This window comes from Chenopodium quinoa, unplaced genomic scaffold, assembly GCF_001683475.1.
Source record: "Chenopodium quinoa cultivar QQ74 unplaced genomic scaffold, ASM168347v1, whole genome shotgun sequence".
Lineage (NCBI taxonomy): Eukaryota > Viridiplantae > Streptophyta > Magnoliopsida > Caryophyllales > Amaranthaceae > Chenopodium > Chenopodium quinoa.
In genome coordinates, this window is record NW_018743977.1 from 1,282,046 (window position 1) to 1,295,174 (window position 13,129).

At 38.5% G+C, this 13,129-nt stretch overlaps 3 protein-coding genes and 1 non-coding gene across 4 annotated transcripts in view; 3 read left to right on the top strand and 1 right to left on the bottom strand.

The window, feature by feature from the left end:
• The first annotated feature begins 1,148 nt into the window (after positions 1 to 1,148).
• On the top strand, positions 1,149 to 4,661 carry LOC110689702 (subtilisin-like protease SBT1.2). The gene has a single exon (XM_021866481.1). The coding sequence runs from the start codon at positions 1,831 to 1,833 to the stop codon at positions 4,153 to 4,155; it is 2,325 nt and encodes a 774-aa protein (XP_021722173.1). The 5' UTR covers positions 1,149 to 1,830; the 3' UTR covers positions 4,156 to 4,661.
• On the bottom strand, positions 4,442 to 6,706 carry LOC110689703 (photosystem II reaction center Psb28 protein-like). Its single transcript, XM_021866482.1, has 2 exons — positions 6,471 to 6,706; positions 4,442 to 5,156 (listed from the first exon to the last, which is right to left on the bottom strand). The coding sequence occupies exons 1-2, from the start codon at positions 6,547 to 6,549 to the stop codon at positions 4,681 to 4,683; spliced, it is 555 nt and encodes a 184-aa protein (XP_021722174.1). The 5' UTR covers positions 6,550 to 6,706; the 3' UTR covers positions 4,442 to 4,680.
• Positions 6,707 to 7,863: 1,157 nt separating this feature from the next.
• TRNAK-UUU lies at positions 7,864 to 7,935 on the top strand. The gene has a single exon. It is a non-coding gene; the product is annotated as a tRNA-Lys (tRNA).
• A 3,625-nt stretch (positions 7,936 to 11,560) lies between these two features.
• LOC110689856 (protein MAIN-LIKE 1-like) overlaps positions 11,561 to 13,129 on the top strand; it is a 1,735-nt gene continuing 166 nt past the window's right edge. Inside the window, exon 1 of the mRNA XM_021866689.1 lies at positions 11,561 to 13,102. Coding sequence (XP_021722381.1) covers positions 11,561 to 13,102 — 1,542 coding nt within the window. The remainder of the gene's footprint in view (positions 13,103 to 13,129) is intronic.

A 13,129-nucleotide genomic window follows, 5' to 3' on the forward strand; every position in this document is an offset into this window, starting at 1 on the left:
AGCTACACCCTAGTTGCATGCCTGCACCATGCCTTATAACATGAACATATAGTAAAAAAAATTATAAACACGTATGTAAAAAAAATGAACATTCAGTTTCAAAAAATAAACACGTAAAAAAAAAAAAAATTAAACATTTAGTATTCAAAAGTGAACATGTTAAAAAAAAATGATTATTTAGTATATTAAAAGTGAACGTGATTATCATATAATCATAAAATTGATGGACACAACTTTAAAAATGTAACATTTAGTCAAAAAAAAAAAAGAAAAAAAAAATTGAACACGTAAAAATAAAATGATCATTTAGTAATAAAAAAATGAACACGTAAAAAAATGAATTTTAGTAATAAAAAATGAACATGTCAAAAAAAAATATGAACATTTAGTATGGTAAAAATGAACATTTATCATACAATCATAGAATAGCTAGACCATACCTAATATAATGAACATTTTATAAAAATATATGAATACATATATAAAAAAAATAAACACGTAAACAAATAAACGCATTAAAAAAAATTATGAATATTTAGTATATTAAAAATGAACATGATTTTCATATATTCATATAGGTTCAAATTCATTGTATATAAAAATTAACAAAAAATAAAGATAAAATATATTGTTAAATTATGTTCATTTTTTATATACTAATGTTCATTTTTAGTATACTAAATGTTCATTTTGTAAAAAATGTTTAATTTTAAAGTACTGTATGTTCATTTTTTTTATTTACAGAACACAAATTCAATTGTAATTATTCTAAAAATTTGAATATCCACCTTAAATCTAATCTTGGTTCATATAGAGACAATAATTATCGATCTATAACATAATAGATTAGGAATCACAAATGCAAAATTGATAAAAATCAACAATTTTACAACATTCACATATTTATATATATATATATTTTTTTTTTCAAAAAAAAACTCAAAATTACTTCAAGTTTCACGATCGTGACGAAAATGATGATGATAATGGAGGATGCTACAATGGTGACAAATTGGAGAATATCCGAATTAGAAGGACAAAGAAGTATACAGATTGAAGGAAAGTGAGGTAAGAAAGAAAATTAACTTATAAAAAAAGGGAAAAAAAAAGGAGAGAGAAAATTTCTGATTGAGAAGAAAACAGAGGAGAGAGAAAATTAATAGAGGTAAGAAAGAAGATGAGAGAGAGTTGAGATATAAAGAAGAAGGAAAAAAAAAAAAGGTATGTCTATTTTTGAATTACTATATGTTCATATATGGGTGCAGTGGTGCAGCTAGCTTAGCTTAGCTGTGTGTAGCTAAGAATTTGTGTCCCCCAAGTAAAGGCACAAGCCGCACGTGCCAAAGGAGCCATGCAAATGTCTTCCAAGAGCGTGCAAAATAAATGCAAAATAAAAAATAAAAATAAAAACTAAAAACTTTTTAATAAATGAATAAATAAATAAGCTCAATCTTCTTTCTTTATCAATATGAATTCTTTCATATCAAACCAACCAATAATTCAAAACCAGGTATTTTCAACATTAATTAATGTGAAGCATTTTATCATAACATTTCAAACACAAATTTATGCATGTAGGTATTAAAACAAACCATAATATCTCGTGAAAGTCCTAAGCAAAATTCCTAGATTATTACCTCAGCTCCCTCCCAAAGATCCTCGTGAGGTAGAGCTCTGCTCTTCCTTGTACTTTCACGGGTTTCATATTCTTCTCTGCACCATTTTCAAATTTTCGACGTACCGGTCCCTTTAAATACCCCCCGGAATCCCACCACTAAGCACCATGAACCACAACCCCAACACGAGTTTTAACCTTAAACGTACACGAAAATGGCATCACCACCAAAAACTTTGCTTTTTCTATCAACCTTTTTACTTTCTTTGGTTTCTCTTAATAATGCCCTTTTACCCCTCCAAACCTACATTGTACAACTACACCCACAAAGTGAAACTGCTGCTTCTTATTATACTTCTAAGCTTGATTGGCACCTCTCTTTCCTCGAGAGAACGGTGTCTTTAGAGGAAGAGGCTGATCATTCTTCTCGCCTTCTTTACTCTTATCGTTCAGCAATAGAAGGTTTTGCAGCTCTTCTCTCGGATTCTGAGGTAGAGTCCTTAAGGAGAATGCATGATGTCATTGCGGTTAGACCTGATAGGAGGCTTGAGCTTCATACTACTTACTCCTACAAGTTTCTAAAGCTTGATGCTCCTAGAATAGGGGCTTGGTCTAGGACCGAGTTTGGGAGGGGGTCGATCATTGGTGTCTTGGATACTGGTGTTTGGCCTGAGAGCCCGAGCTTCAGTGATCATGGGATGCCAGCACCTCCTAGGAAATGGAGAGGGGTTTGTCAAGAAGGGCAGAACTTCAATGCTTCGAGTTGCAACAGGAAACTCGTTGGTGCTCGGTTTTTTATCAAAGGTCATCATGTGGCTAATTCACCACTATCACCAGAAATAAACCCTGAGTATGTGTCTGCCCGTGATTCTTCTGGGCATGGGACCCACACATCATCCACGGCTGGGGGATCACCGGTCCCAATGGCGAATTTGCTTGGCAATGGGGAGGGAATTGCACAAGGGATGGCCCCAGGAGCCCACATTGCCATCTACAAGGTGTGCTGGTTTAATGGGTGCTACAGCTCTGACATACTGGCTGCAATGGATGTAGCAATAAGAGATGGTGTCGACGTCCTCTCTCTTTCTTTGGGAGGATTTCCAATCCCTTTCTATGATGACACTGTTGCAATTGGTAGCTTCCATGCTGCAGAAAAAGGCATTTCTGTCATCTGTGCAGCAGGAAACAACGGTCCTACCAGAAACTCAGTTGCCAATGAGGCTCCTTGGGTCACTACTGTGGGAGCAAGTACCCTTGATAGGAGATTTCCCGCTTTTGTCAGAATGGGAACTGGGAGATACCTCTATGGGGAGTCCATGTTCCCGGGGAATCATTTCTCAGGGGCTGCAAGAGAGCTTGAAGTAGTCTACATAACAGGTGGCGATATGGGAAGTGAATATTGTCTAGAAGGGTCCCTCCCTCGAGAAAAAGTTGCAGGGAAAATGGTGGTATGTGATAGAGGTGTAAATGGAAGAGCAGAGAAAGGTGAGGTTGTGAAAAGAGCTGGAGGAGCTGCAATGGTTCTAACAAACACAGAGATAAATCTCGAGGAAGATTCAGTCGATCCTCATGTCTTGCCAGCTACTTTGATTGGCTTTTCAGAAGCAGTTCAACTAAAGAGTTACATCAACTCTACAAAACGACCAACTGCAAAGATCCACTTTGTAGGGACTGTTATAGGAAGATCAAGAGCACCAGCCGTGGCACGTTTTTCATCCAGGGGGCCAAGTTTGAACAACCCTTCAATCCTCAAGCCAGATGTGATCGCACCAGGCGTAAACATCATAGCTGCCTGGCCCCAAAACTTGGGCCCTTCTGGCCTTCTAGGAGATTCTAGAAGGGTGAATTTTACTGTCATGTCGGGAACTTCCATGGCTTGTCCTCATGTCAGTGGCATTGCTGCTCTTATCCACTCTGCTCACCCAAATTGGTCCCCTGCTGCAGTTAAGTCTGCAATGATGACAACAGCAGATGCAACTGACCATTTTGGGAAGCCAATCATGGATGGAAACATTCCGGCAGACCATTTTGCAATCGGTTCTGGACATATCAACCCTGCCAAAGCGGTTGATCCAGGATTAATCTATGACGTCAGACCAACGGATTACATCACACATTTGTGCAGCCTTGGATACATGAGATCTGAAATTTTCACAATCAGTCGCAGAAACATAAGCTGCAAAGCGATACTGCAGAAAAGCAGGGGGTTCGAATTAAATTACCCTTCAATTACTCCCGTTTTCAAAGGCAGGGAGACAGTTAAGGTGATCAGCAGAAGTGTAACTAATGTGGGCAGACCAAATTCCATTTACTCAGTGGAAGTCAGAGCTCCAGAAGGAGTCAGAATTGTAGTCAAGCCAAAGCGATTAGTATTTCGAAGAATTAATCAAACATTAGGCTACAAAGTCTATGTTATATCCAAGAAAGGAGCAAAGCTGATTAGCTTTTCTCAAGGAGAACTGATATGGGTACACTCACATCGAAACCTTTACAAGGTTAGAAGCCCAATTACAGTGTCTTGGGTAAGCAAGAAATCATAATTGAAGGATGTTTCTCTAGCTTGATCGCCTAGCAGAGACAAACCAATGTGTTTTTTCATTGATGATTTTATTGCAGAAGCTACTATGTCACAGTTTCTAGGGTACAGAGTACATTCCTCTGACTTGCTACTGATTCAGAAGGAAATCTAACATGTTCTTTATGTTATCTGAGCTTTGGACGCAAATTTATGATAGAATTTCTTTGAAGTACAAGGTTACTTCATTTATGTTGGTACTTTATTCTGGTACTATATTAATGAATGCAGAGTTTAAAAAATATATTATGTATTATTTCAAAATTCATGCCTTACAGAGAGCTACAGAGAATAATCATGTCACTCACCCAGCCTTATCAGATCTATTCAAAGAATCACAAATATGGTCAGAGAAGACACAGAATCAAACACTTGGAGCACCAACAAAGCAGCATTTATCTTAATGTAAAGATTCAAGCTTTTGAGATATGCTCAACTCACACAATTATGCTAAAATCGGGTTTATGGGAAAAAAAGGATGTACATTGCCTTAACTTTTGACGAATTGCAAACCGTTAGCGTTGGCATAGCGTTCCATGAATCTCATGAACCTGTCCCATTCTCGGGGGGTGCGCATGATGTACCTTGCTTCTATCCCTGCTGGCTTCCCATTAACGAACCTTGCATTCACACTGGTGGAAGAAAGAACACCTTCCTCATCGATCATGTAAAACCCAGTTATATCACCAACTTCCTTTGATGAGTCAAAGACAGAGGGCTGATCAAATCTAAATATAGCCGCGCCATTAGTCCCATCCTTTGATTTGGTTAATTTCACATCTGGTATCGTAAGTTCATCGGTGCCTTGGATGAACTGAATTTTTGGTTGAACCATCATCACTATCTGACCAACCGGTGCAGAAAATGACCTTTGTGATGCCCATCTCATTGGACGCAACCTCAACTGAAGTCCATTGAATGAAGAGTGTACACACTGGGGAGTAGCCAAAGAGAATACACAAATTCCTAAAAGATGAGAAAACTAAATCAATTTTAATCATTAAATTGAGATAGAACACTAGCTTAAAATTCATATGCTCTAGAGTATTGTTATTCAAAAAATATTTAAAGTCACTGCCAAGTTTTTTCATTTTTCTAAACCTTAATCAGAAGAACAACTAGCAGGAACTAATTAAGAATTGAGATTTTACGCTTATGTAATAGTTGCCTTGTCAGTAAAACGACTCAAGAGTCTACAACATTTAACAAAACAAGAATTTCAAACCTCCCACCCCAAAGGCCCAAACCACCCACCTCCACATTACAAAAATAGTAGGCCTAGTATACAACAGGTGTATCCGTGCACTATATACATCAAACTTATCCACCCCAAAACATATTAAAGTCATCCTTGTGCAATTACGAAATTTACATGATTCGGGGTGACTAAGTGTGTTGTATACAATAAACCCATTACATCCAAAACCCTCCAAAAGAAAGAACAACCTCACAAACAAACTGAACTTGCACATTTGAATCCCTCAAATTTCCTCAATATTCCACATGAACTTATCAGCCATCATCCCATTACAATAGATTCACATAAATTTGAACCTATGGGACTTAAACATTTACGCTTTGTTTGGATAGGAAATAAGGAAGGAAAGGAAGGAGAGGGAAAGAAGAGGAAGGGAAGGGAGAAGAAAGGGAGGGGGAAGTGAGCTCCATTTTCCCTCCAAATCTCTCCAAATTCGGAGGGATTATGCTTATTAAAGAGAGTGGGAAAATGGATCCCTCCCTCTCCTTTCCCTTCCTTCCCCCAATCATTTATCCAAACAAGAGAGTTTGTCCCCCTCCCTTTCTCTTCCCTTCTTTTCCTTCCATTTCCTTCTATCCAAACAAAGTGTTAAACTAAAACCTTTCTTTCCTCTGTTCTCAACAAAATTTCCATCATATAACTTGTTTTAGATGAAAATTTGATAACCATCTAGTGAAACCTTAATCACTTAGCTAAACCCTCAATTACCAATGCCATAAATACAGAATCTTGAATTTGAATTGCATTTTTGTATTCCAACTAATTAAATTAATTAATACGGAGTAGTGTGTAAAAAAGAAATTTTCTACAAACTACTGTTCCTGTGTTAAATTCAATGAAATACAATTATACATAATTCCCACCTCCAATCATCCTAAACAAAAACAACCAACCTCATAAAATTGGGAAATTTCCCATTTCAAACAATTTAAAACTAGAAATTAAAATGCAATGCAATGCATAAGTACATAATATAATGCTGCAAATTTCTAGGAAAAAATCACAGAAAGAAAAGGAAATACCTGGGTTGGAAGAAGATTTGTGAGAGGAGCAGTGGGAAAGTGGAGAAGAACAAGTAAGAGATTGAAGAGATGCTGCCATGGAGTTTGATACTGGAATTAAACTGGTGGCAGAAAATGTTTATAAATTTTCAGTGGAATTTTTGAGGAAAGAGATGATGAAGAAGATGATAGGGGTCATGTACAATCCAGACGTTTGGTGTGTTACAATATCAGCCATTCACTTGGGGTTCCTTGCAAAGTGCAAATCCTATTTACTCCAATTTTTCACCTTCATTAACTTATCCATTATTAAATGAAAATAGGGTCAACAGAAGGAAAAAAAAAAAAGTCTAGGTTTACTCGACTCCCTCTGTTTTTGTTTTTTTTAAGCGGTATGGCATACATGTCGATGTAACTTTGATCTATAATACCTTTAATTATCAATAATTACAAATTATAACAATTGGCTATTAATAATCTACCCATTGAGACGATTCCGACTAGTACCCACAATATTATATTTTTTCTTATGAATAATTTACAAACATTGTCAAAGTAGATGTAATGAATAGTGCCAAAACTCCTAACGGGACACTTAAAAAAACGGAGGGAGTACTCTTTAGCAACTAGGTTCAATTTGTTACAAGCATATCAAATAAGTTTATATAAATTAAGGTTAAAAGAAATCAAGTCAGATAAGGTGAAGAAAGTGCATCATAAGTCATTAGCAAACGAGTTCACTTCACATATATGGAGTACCATACTCTTTTTTCTTGCACTTTTCAACCTTTTTAGCATTTGTGTTTATCCACATTATTATTACATTCACTAAACTTTTTCAAGAGTCATTAGCAAACAAGTACATCAAAAGAAAACAGAAAGAGCATGTGTTATTTTTCTGGTTAGACTAGAATATACTGTACCAAACTATTACGAACAACAGTTCAGATTGAATCAAATCAAAGATTTAGACCAAATCTTTAAATAGTTAAATCAAAACACCTTAACATACGATGAAGATGAAGTGAAAGAAGCATGAATTATTAAAGATTGTTTGTTTTGTTACAATGCTCAATTTATCTCTTTAATGATAGAGTAAAAAAAAAAAAAAAAAAAAAAAAAAAAAAAAAACATTGCAACTTAAATAATAATGCAAGAAATTAAAAGTTAATGAATTATCTTAATTAAATGGGACTATTGGAAGTAGTCTGCTAACCTTGATAGAGGTCACGTCTTTTATGGGCTGGATGCGACTAATAAATTGGGCTTGGACTAATCTATGTTGGCCCATTTTAAAGTATTAACTTATCTTCAAACGGCCCATGAAATTTTGATGCGTGTACTACGAAGGCTAAGCCGCTAAGGTGAATTATGCGATTTTTTAATGGATTACTCACAAGATCAAAGACATGAAGCCTTCTTAGCTCAGTGGTAGAGCGCGTGGCTTTTAACCACGTGGTCGTGGGTTCGATCCCCACAGACGGCGATATTTTATTTTATTTTATTTTATTTTGGTCTTTAAAAAAAAAAAAAATGATTTGCATAGGTGTAATTCCTCAGTCATCATTCAATATTTAAGGAAGTTTTGTTAAAAACAGAATGTCGTGGTATCACAAAATAATGAAATATGGTTATATGGACGATCACATTTGTAATTTTTGTTAGATTCGGGAAGACTCCACTAATGTGGAATGTGTATCATTGATCAATATATATAGAGTTTTACAATTATTGTAAACCTATTACAATAAGGATACAAAATATATAATATTATCCTAATCTGCGACAAATATTATCATGACTATAATATCTATCACACCCCCGCAGTCATAGCGGGAGGAGGTCGTACGCTAAGACTAGATCTAAAATCCAAAAATAAGTCTCGTGGCAAGCCTTTCGTGAAAATGTCCGCAAACTGATATCTAAGAGGAACATGCAGAACCCGAACTTGTCCCAAAGCAACCTTTTCTCGGACAAAATTAATATCCATCTCCACATGTTTGGTGCGTTGGTGTTGAACCGGGTTGCCAGAAAGGCAGATGGCACTGACATTATCACAATAAACAATAGTAGCCTGTCGAAGAGGGCAATGTAACTCAAGTAAAAGATTACGGAGCCCACATGCCTCAGAGACAACATTTGTGACGCCTCGATATTTTGCTTCTGCACTCGATTTAGATAAAGTATGTTGACGCTTAGATGAGCAAGAAACAAGGTTGTCCCCAAGAAAGCAGCAATAACCCAATGTGGAACGACGGGTATCGGGACAACCTCCCCAATCAGCGTCAGTGTAAGTAATCAAACGATGAGAAGCAGACGGATATAAATGTAAGCCATAATCAATAATACCCTGAACATAGCGCAAAATGCGTTTCAAAGCATTATAATGAGATTTTCGGGGATCATGCATAAAAAGACACACTTGTTGTACCGCATAGGCAATATCTGGCCTGGTGAAAGTGAGGCACTGAAGAGCACCTACTAAACTATGATACAAAGTAGGATCCCGAAAAGGTGGTCCTGCATCTGCACTAAGTTTGGACTTAGTGTCAACTGGAGTAGCTGCAGGTTTACAAGAACCCATACCTGCACACTCTAAAATCTCATATGCATACTTTTCCTGTGAAAGTAGCAAATAAGAGGGAGTACGGGTCACCGCAATCCCTAAAAAGTAGCTCAAAGGACCCAAATCGGTCATAGGGAACTCAGTTTGCAACTGAGATATGATCCCTGCACGCAACCTGACAGATGAAGTAGCTAATATAATATTATCAACATATAGAAGCAAATATGTCATATCATCACCCTATTGGAAAGAGAGAGTTGTCACTTTTAGCAATGACAAAACCCAATTTGATGAGAAAGTTTGCAAATCGTTGGTACCAAGCTCTGGGAGCTTGTTTCAAACCATAAAGAGCCTTACGGAGCTGACATACATAAGAGGGTGCTCTCCGATCAACAAAACCCGGAGGTTGATGCACATAAACAGTTTCCTGCAAATCACCATGTAAAAAGGCATTTTTGACATCTAATCGATGAATCGACCACTTTTTAGCCATAGCTAAGCTGAGAACAGTACAAATAGTGGCCAGTTTAACTACCGAAATGAAAGTCTCATCACAATCCACACCAATTTCCTGCGACCTGCCATCACATACAAGACGAGCTTTCTGCCTTTCAAGGTCACCATTAGACTTGTATTTATGTTTAAAGAGCCACATACAATTGACAATGTTCACCCCCGCAGGCCTAGGCACCAAATCCCATGTCCCTGTTTTATTTAAAGCACTATACTCATCATTTATCGCCACATTTCAATTATGGTCATTTAAGGCCTGTTTATGATTTTTCGAAAGATGTGATTTGTGAAGAGGTGGACCCGAAGTGACAATATTGGCTTGGTTGTATTTTGGGTTTGACTTATATATCCCGTGGTGACTACAGGTAATTCGAGGTGAGGGAGGTGGTGGGCGCATGGGTTGAAGGGGGGGAACACCACGCATGGGGGTGGGCTGTATGTGGGAGGGGACGTGGCTGGAGTGGTGGGTGGCCAAGAGGTCCGCGATGGGGTCGCAGCAGGGGAAGCATTACCGCTAGGTACCTGCGGAGTATACTGTGTAGTTGCGTGAAAGGGTGAATGGGTTTGATTTAGGGTGTTGTTAAACGTCGTTCGCAAATTACTAGGTGACGCTCGCATTTTTTACGTGAATTTCCTAATTTGCCCCTCGTATATAAATACTCGGGAATCTCAGTTCCGAAACTCACAAGTCATTTCACAACCCACTCACTCTCTCTCTAAAATTTTCTCTCTCTAAAAAAAAGTCAGAAATTGTAAAAAAAAAAAAGTCAGAAATTGTAAAAAAAAAAAAGTCAGAAATTTAAAAAAAAAAATCAGAAATTTTTTTTCAAAAAAAACCCCAAACTTTGAAAATCAAACAAAGAACAACTAACACCAATCGAAGGTTGAATCCGGGTATGGCGGACCGGCGACGCGTTGGGATGACTTACGGTGGTCGTGGGGGCGGCGTTAGCGGCGGCGAGCAGGTTGGTCGTTGTTTTTGTTTCAGATTTTGGGAAAAAAAAAAGTTACGAAATACCCAGACTTCCGCCTGAAATTTCCGGAAGTCTTGGGAAACATCCGGAAATTTCAGGCGGAAGTCCCACATCCGCCTGAAATTTCCGGATGTTTCCCCAGACTTCCGGAAATTTCAAGCGGAAGTCTGGGTTTTCTGGGATTTAATTTTTTTTTTTTTTGGTCGATTTGTTTTTTTTTTTTTGTTTTTCTGTTTTTTTTTGTCGATTTGTTTTTTTTGTCGATTTGTTTTTTTGATTTTTGTATTGTTTGTGAGTAATATAATTTTATTGTTATTGTTATGTGTATGTTATTTATGAATTTTGGAATTTTTTTTCCGTGTGATTATTGATATGTAATTTTTTTTTTGAGTAATATAATTTTAATTGTTTTTATTGTTATTGTTATGTGTAATTATTATGTATTATGGTTTATATTAATTTCGGAATTTTTTTTCCTCGTGATTATTGATATGTTTTTTTTTTTTTACTAATATAATTATATTGTTTTTGTTGTTATTGTTATGTATTGTTGTTATGTAATTTTTTCGTGATTAAAATTTGATAAAAAATGGATTGAAATTATTGTTGTTGTTGTTATTACCATTGTTGTTATTATTGTTGTTGTTGTTGTTGTGTTGTAATGTTGCCGATTTTGTGGTTTATTATTGTTTTGATTTGGTTTATTGTTATTGTTGTCAAATTATTATCAGTTATTATTGATCGTTGGTAATGTTGTTATTATTGTTTATTTGATTTGGTTTGTCATAGTGTTGAAATGATATTTTTGAATTTGAATATTAGCGATTCAAGTTTGATATCATAGTTGTGTGTGTAAGTATTAATGAAATCTGATTTTGTACTTATTTAATGCAGATTGAGGGTTCGGGCGCTCGACATGCAAGATCAAGACGTTTGAATGCATCAGTTCGGAGGGAGTTAGGTGGTGCAGGACCTTCGGGGCACCGTTTCATCATGAGCAGCAGTACCGGTCTGCTGGTAGTTGGTCGGGGGAGCATCAGTCAGATGGGAGCGCCCCCATGTACTCGTCGGGTAGAGTGCCTGTATCTGACGATGAGGACGACGAGCGAGCTAGTCATGCTAGTCGAGATTCAGAGTATGACCCTCAGGATTATCGTACCGTGTATAGGGCTCAGCATGGGGGATTTGTTGGTAGTAGTGAGCCAGGGCAACCTTCTACCAGCTCCTCAGAGACGTGGGTAGTACAGGAGCCGATGCCAGGTGGGCCTGAGGATGGTACTGTTATTTCTAGCTTTGGGGGTCACGTGGCTGCATATATATGGGCTGGGCGGGAGCGAAATGTTCTGCGGTGTTTGAGCAGGACACAGTTGTGTACTGAATTGGGTAACTGGCGCGCTCGTCTTCCGCAGGAGCACCAGGAACTGATTGATGGCAGTGGTCTATCTCACTTACCCGGGATCATGTTCCGGCGATTTGACTGGCCCCTGATTTCTGCTTTTGTTGAGAGATGGCAGCCAGACACGAACATGTTTCACATGCCATTTGGGGAGATCACGATCATGCTGCATGATGTGTATCATATTCTGGGGCTCCGTGTCGACGGTTCCATGGTTTCCACTACTCCTAGCACGGACGTTTTACGGGACGCGTGCTCGATTACCATGGATATGACTGCGGAAGAGCTAAATGAGAAGGCGGGTACTAAAACTGTATGGCAGGGTAGTGGGGTGCTCACTGAGAGGATAATGGAGTCGACCTTGGAGTCGCAGAGGCCCTTCAGTGTCCATTACAGGGCGTACTTGTGGTTAGTACTTGGCGGATGTCTGTTTTTGGACAAGAGTGGCAACCGTACTCATCCTTCCTTCCTCAACGAGCTGTTTGTTGAGGATGTTCAGATTACTGAGTACTCCTGGGGTTTTGCTGTGCTAGCATATATGTATCGGCAGTTGGGTACAGCATCACGAAGAGATGCCGATTCTATCGCTGGTTGTCTTACGCTTCTGCAGGCTTGGATCTACGGGTACTTTTCCTGTTTTCGGCCTCAGCAGGGGACCTTGACCAGAGAGCTTACTGTTCCTCGTGCGTCTGCCTGGGATGTCGGATCGGGGTGCCCCAACAAGAGCATGGAGCGCCTCCTCGCTTTTCATGCTAGGTTGGATCATCTGACTGACAATGAGGTGAACTGGCTACCGTACGGAGTTGATCCAGCACGGCGCGTGCCTGCTACTCTATTCATTGGCTGCATCCAGTACCGTAGCATCATTGAGCCATATATGCCTGATCGAGTGGTTCGACAACTTGGATACGTCCAGGGCATTCCGCAAGCCATCATCAGGCCTGAGAAGGCGAAGAGACCGACGAACTTGAAGATGTATCGAATGGACTTTCCGCCAGAGATGACATCTGTGATGTGGACTCGGTTTGTCCCTGGTGCGTCTTTCACTGTGGTGTTAAGTCATTTCAGCAGGCTTGGTGGTGGTGCTGCTACGGTCGGTCCTGGTTACATGCAGTGGCTGTACCGATTTTCTCATCCTCGTGTTTCTCCAGTTGCGTCATCACATGGGAGTCGCGCACTGCCAGAGAGAACTAACACGGATTACGTAAGTACTTGTGTTTTTTGGTACTAT

Excerpts from the sequence above, each read along its gene's own strand:
- LOC110689703 (XM_021866482.1), bottom strand. The coding sequence starts at position 6,549 with ATGGCAGCATCTCTTCAATCTCTTACTTGTTCTTCTCCACTTTCCCAC. Across the intron at positions 5,157-6,470 it reads CAAATCTTCTTCCAACCCAG|GAATTTGTGTATTCTCTTTG; the intron begins GTATTTCCTTTT and ends CTCATCTTTTAG.
- LOC110689702 (XM_021866481.1), top strand. The coding sequence starts at position 1,831 with ATGGCATCACCACCAAAAACTTTGCTTTTTCTATCAACCTTTTTACTT.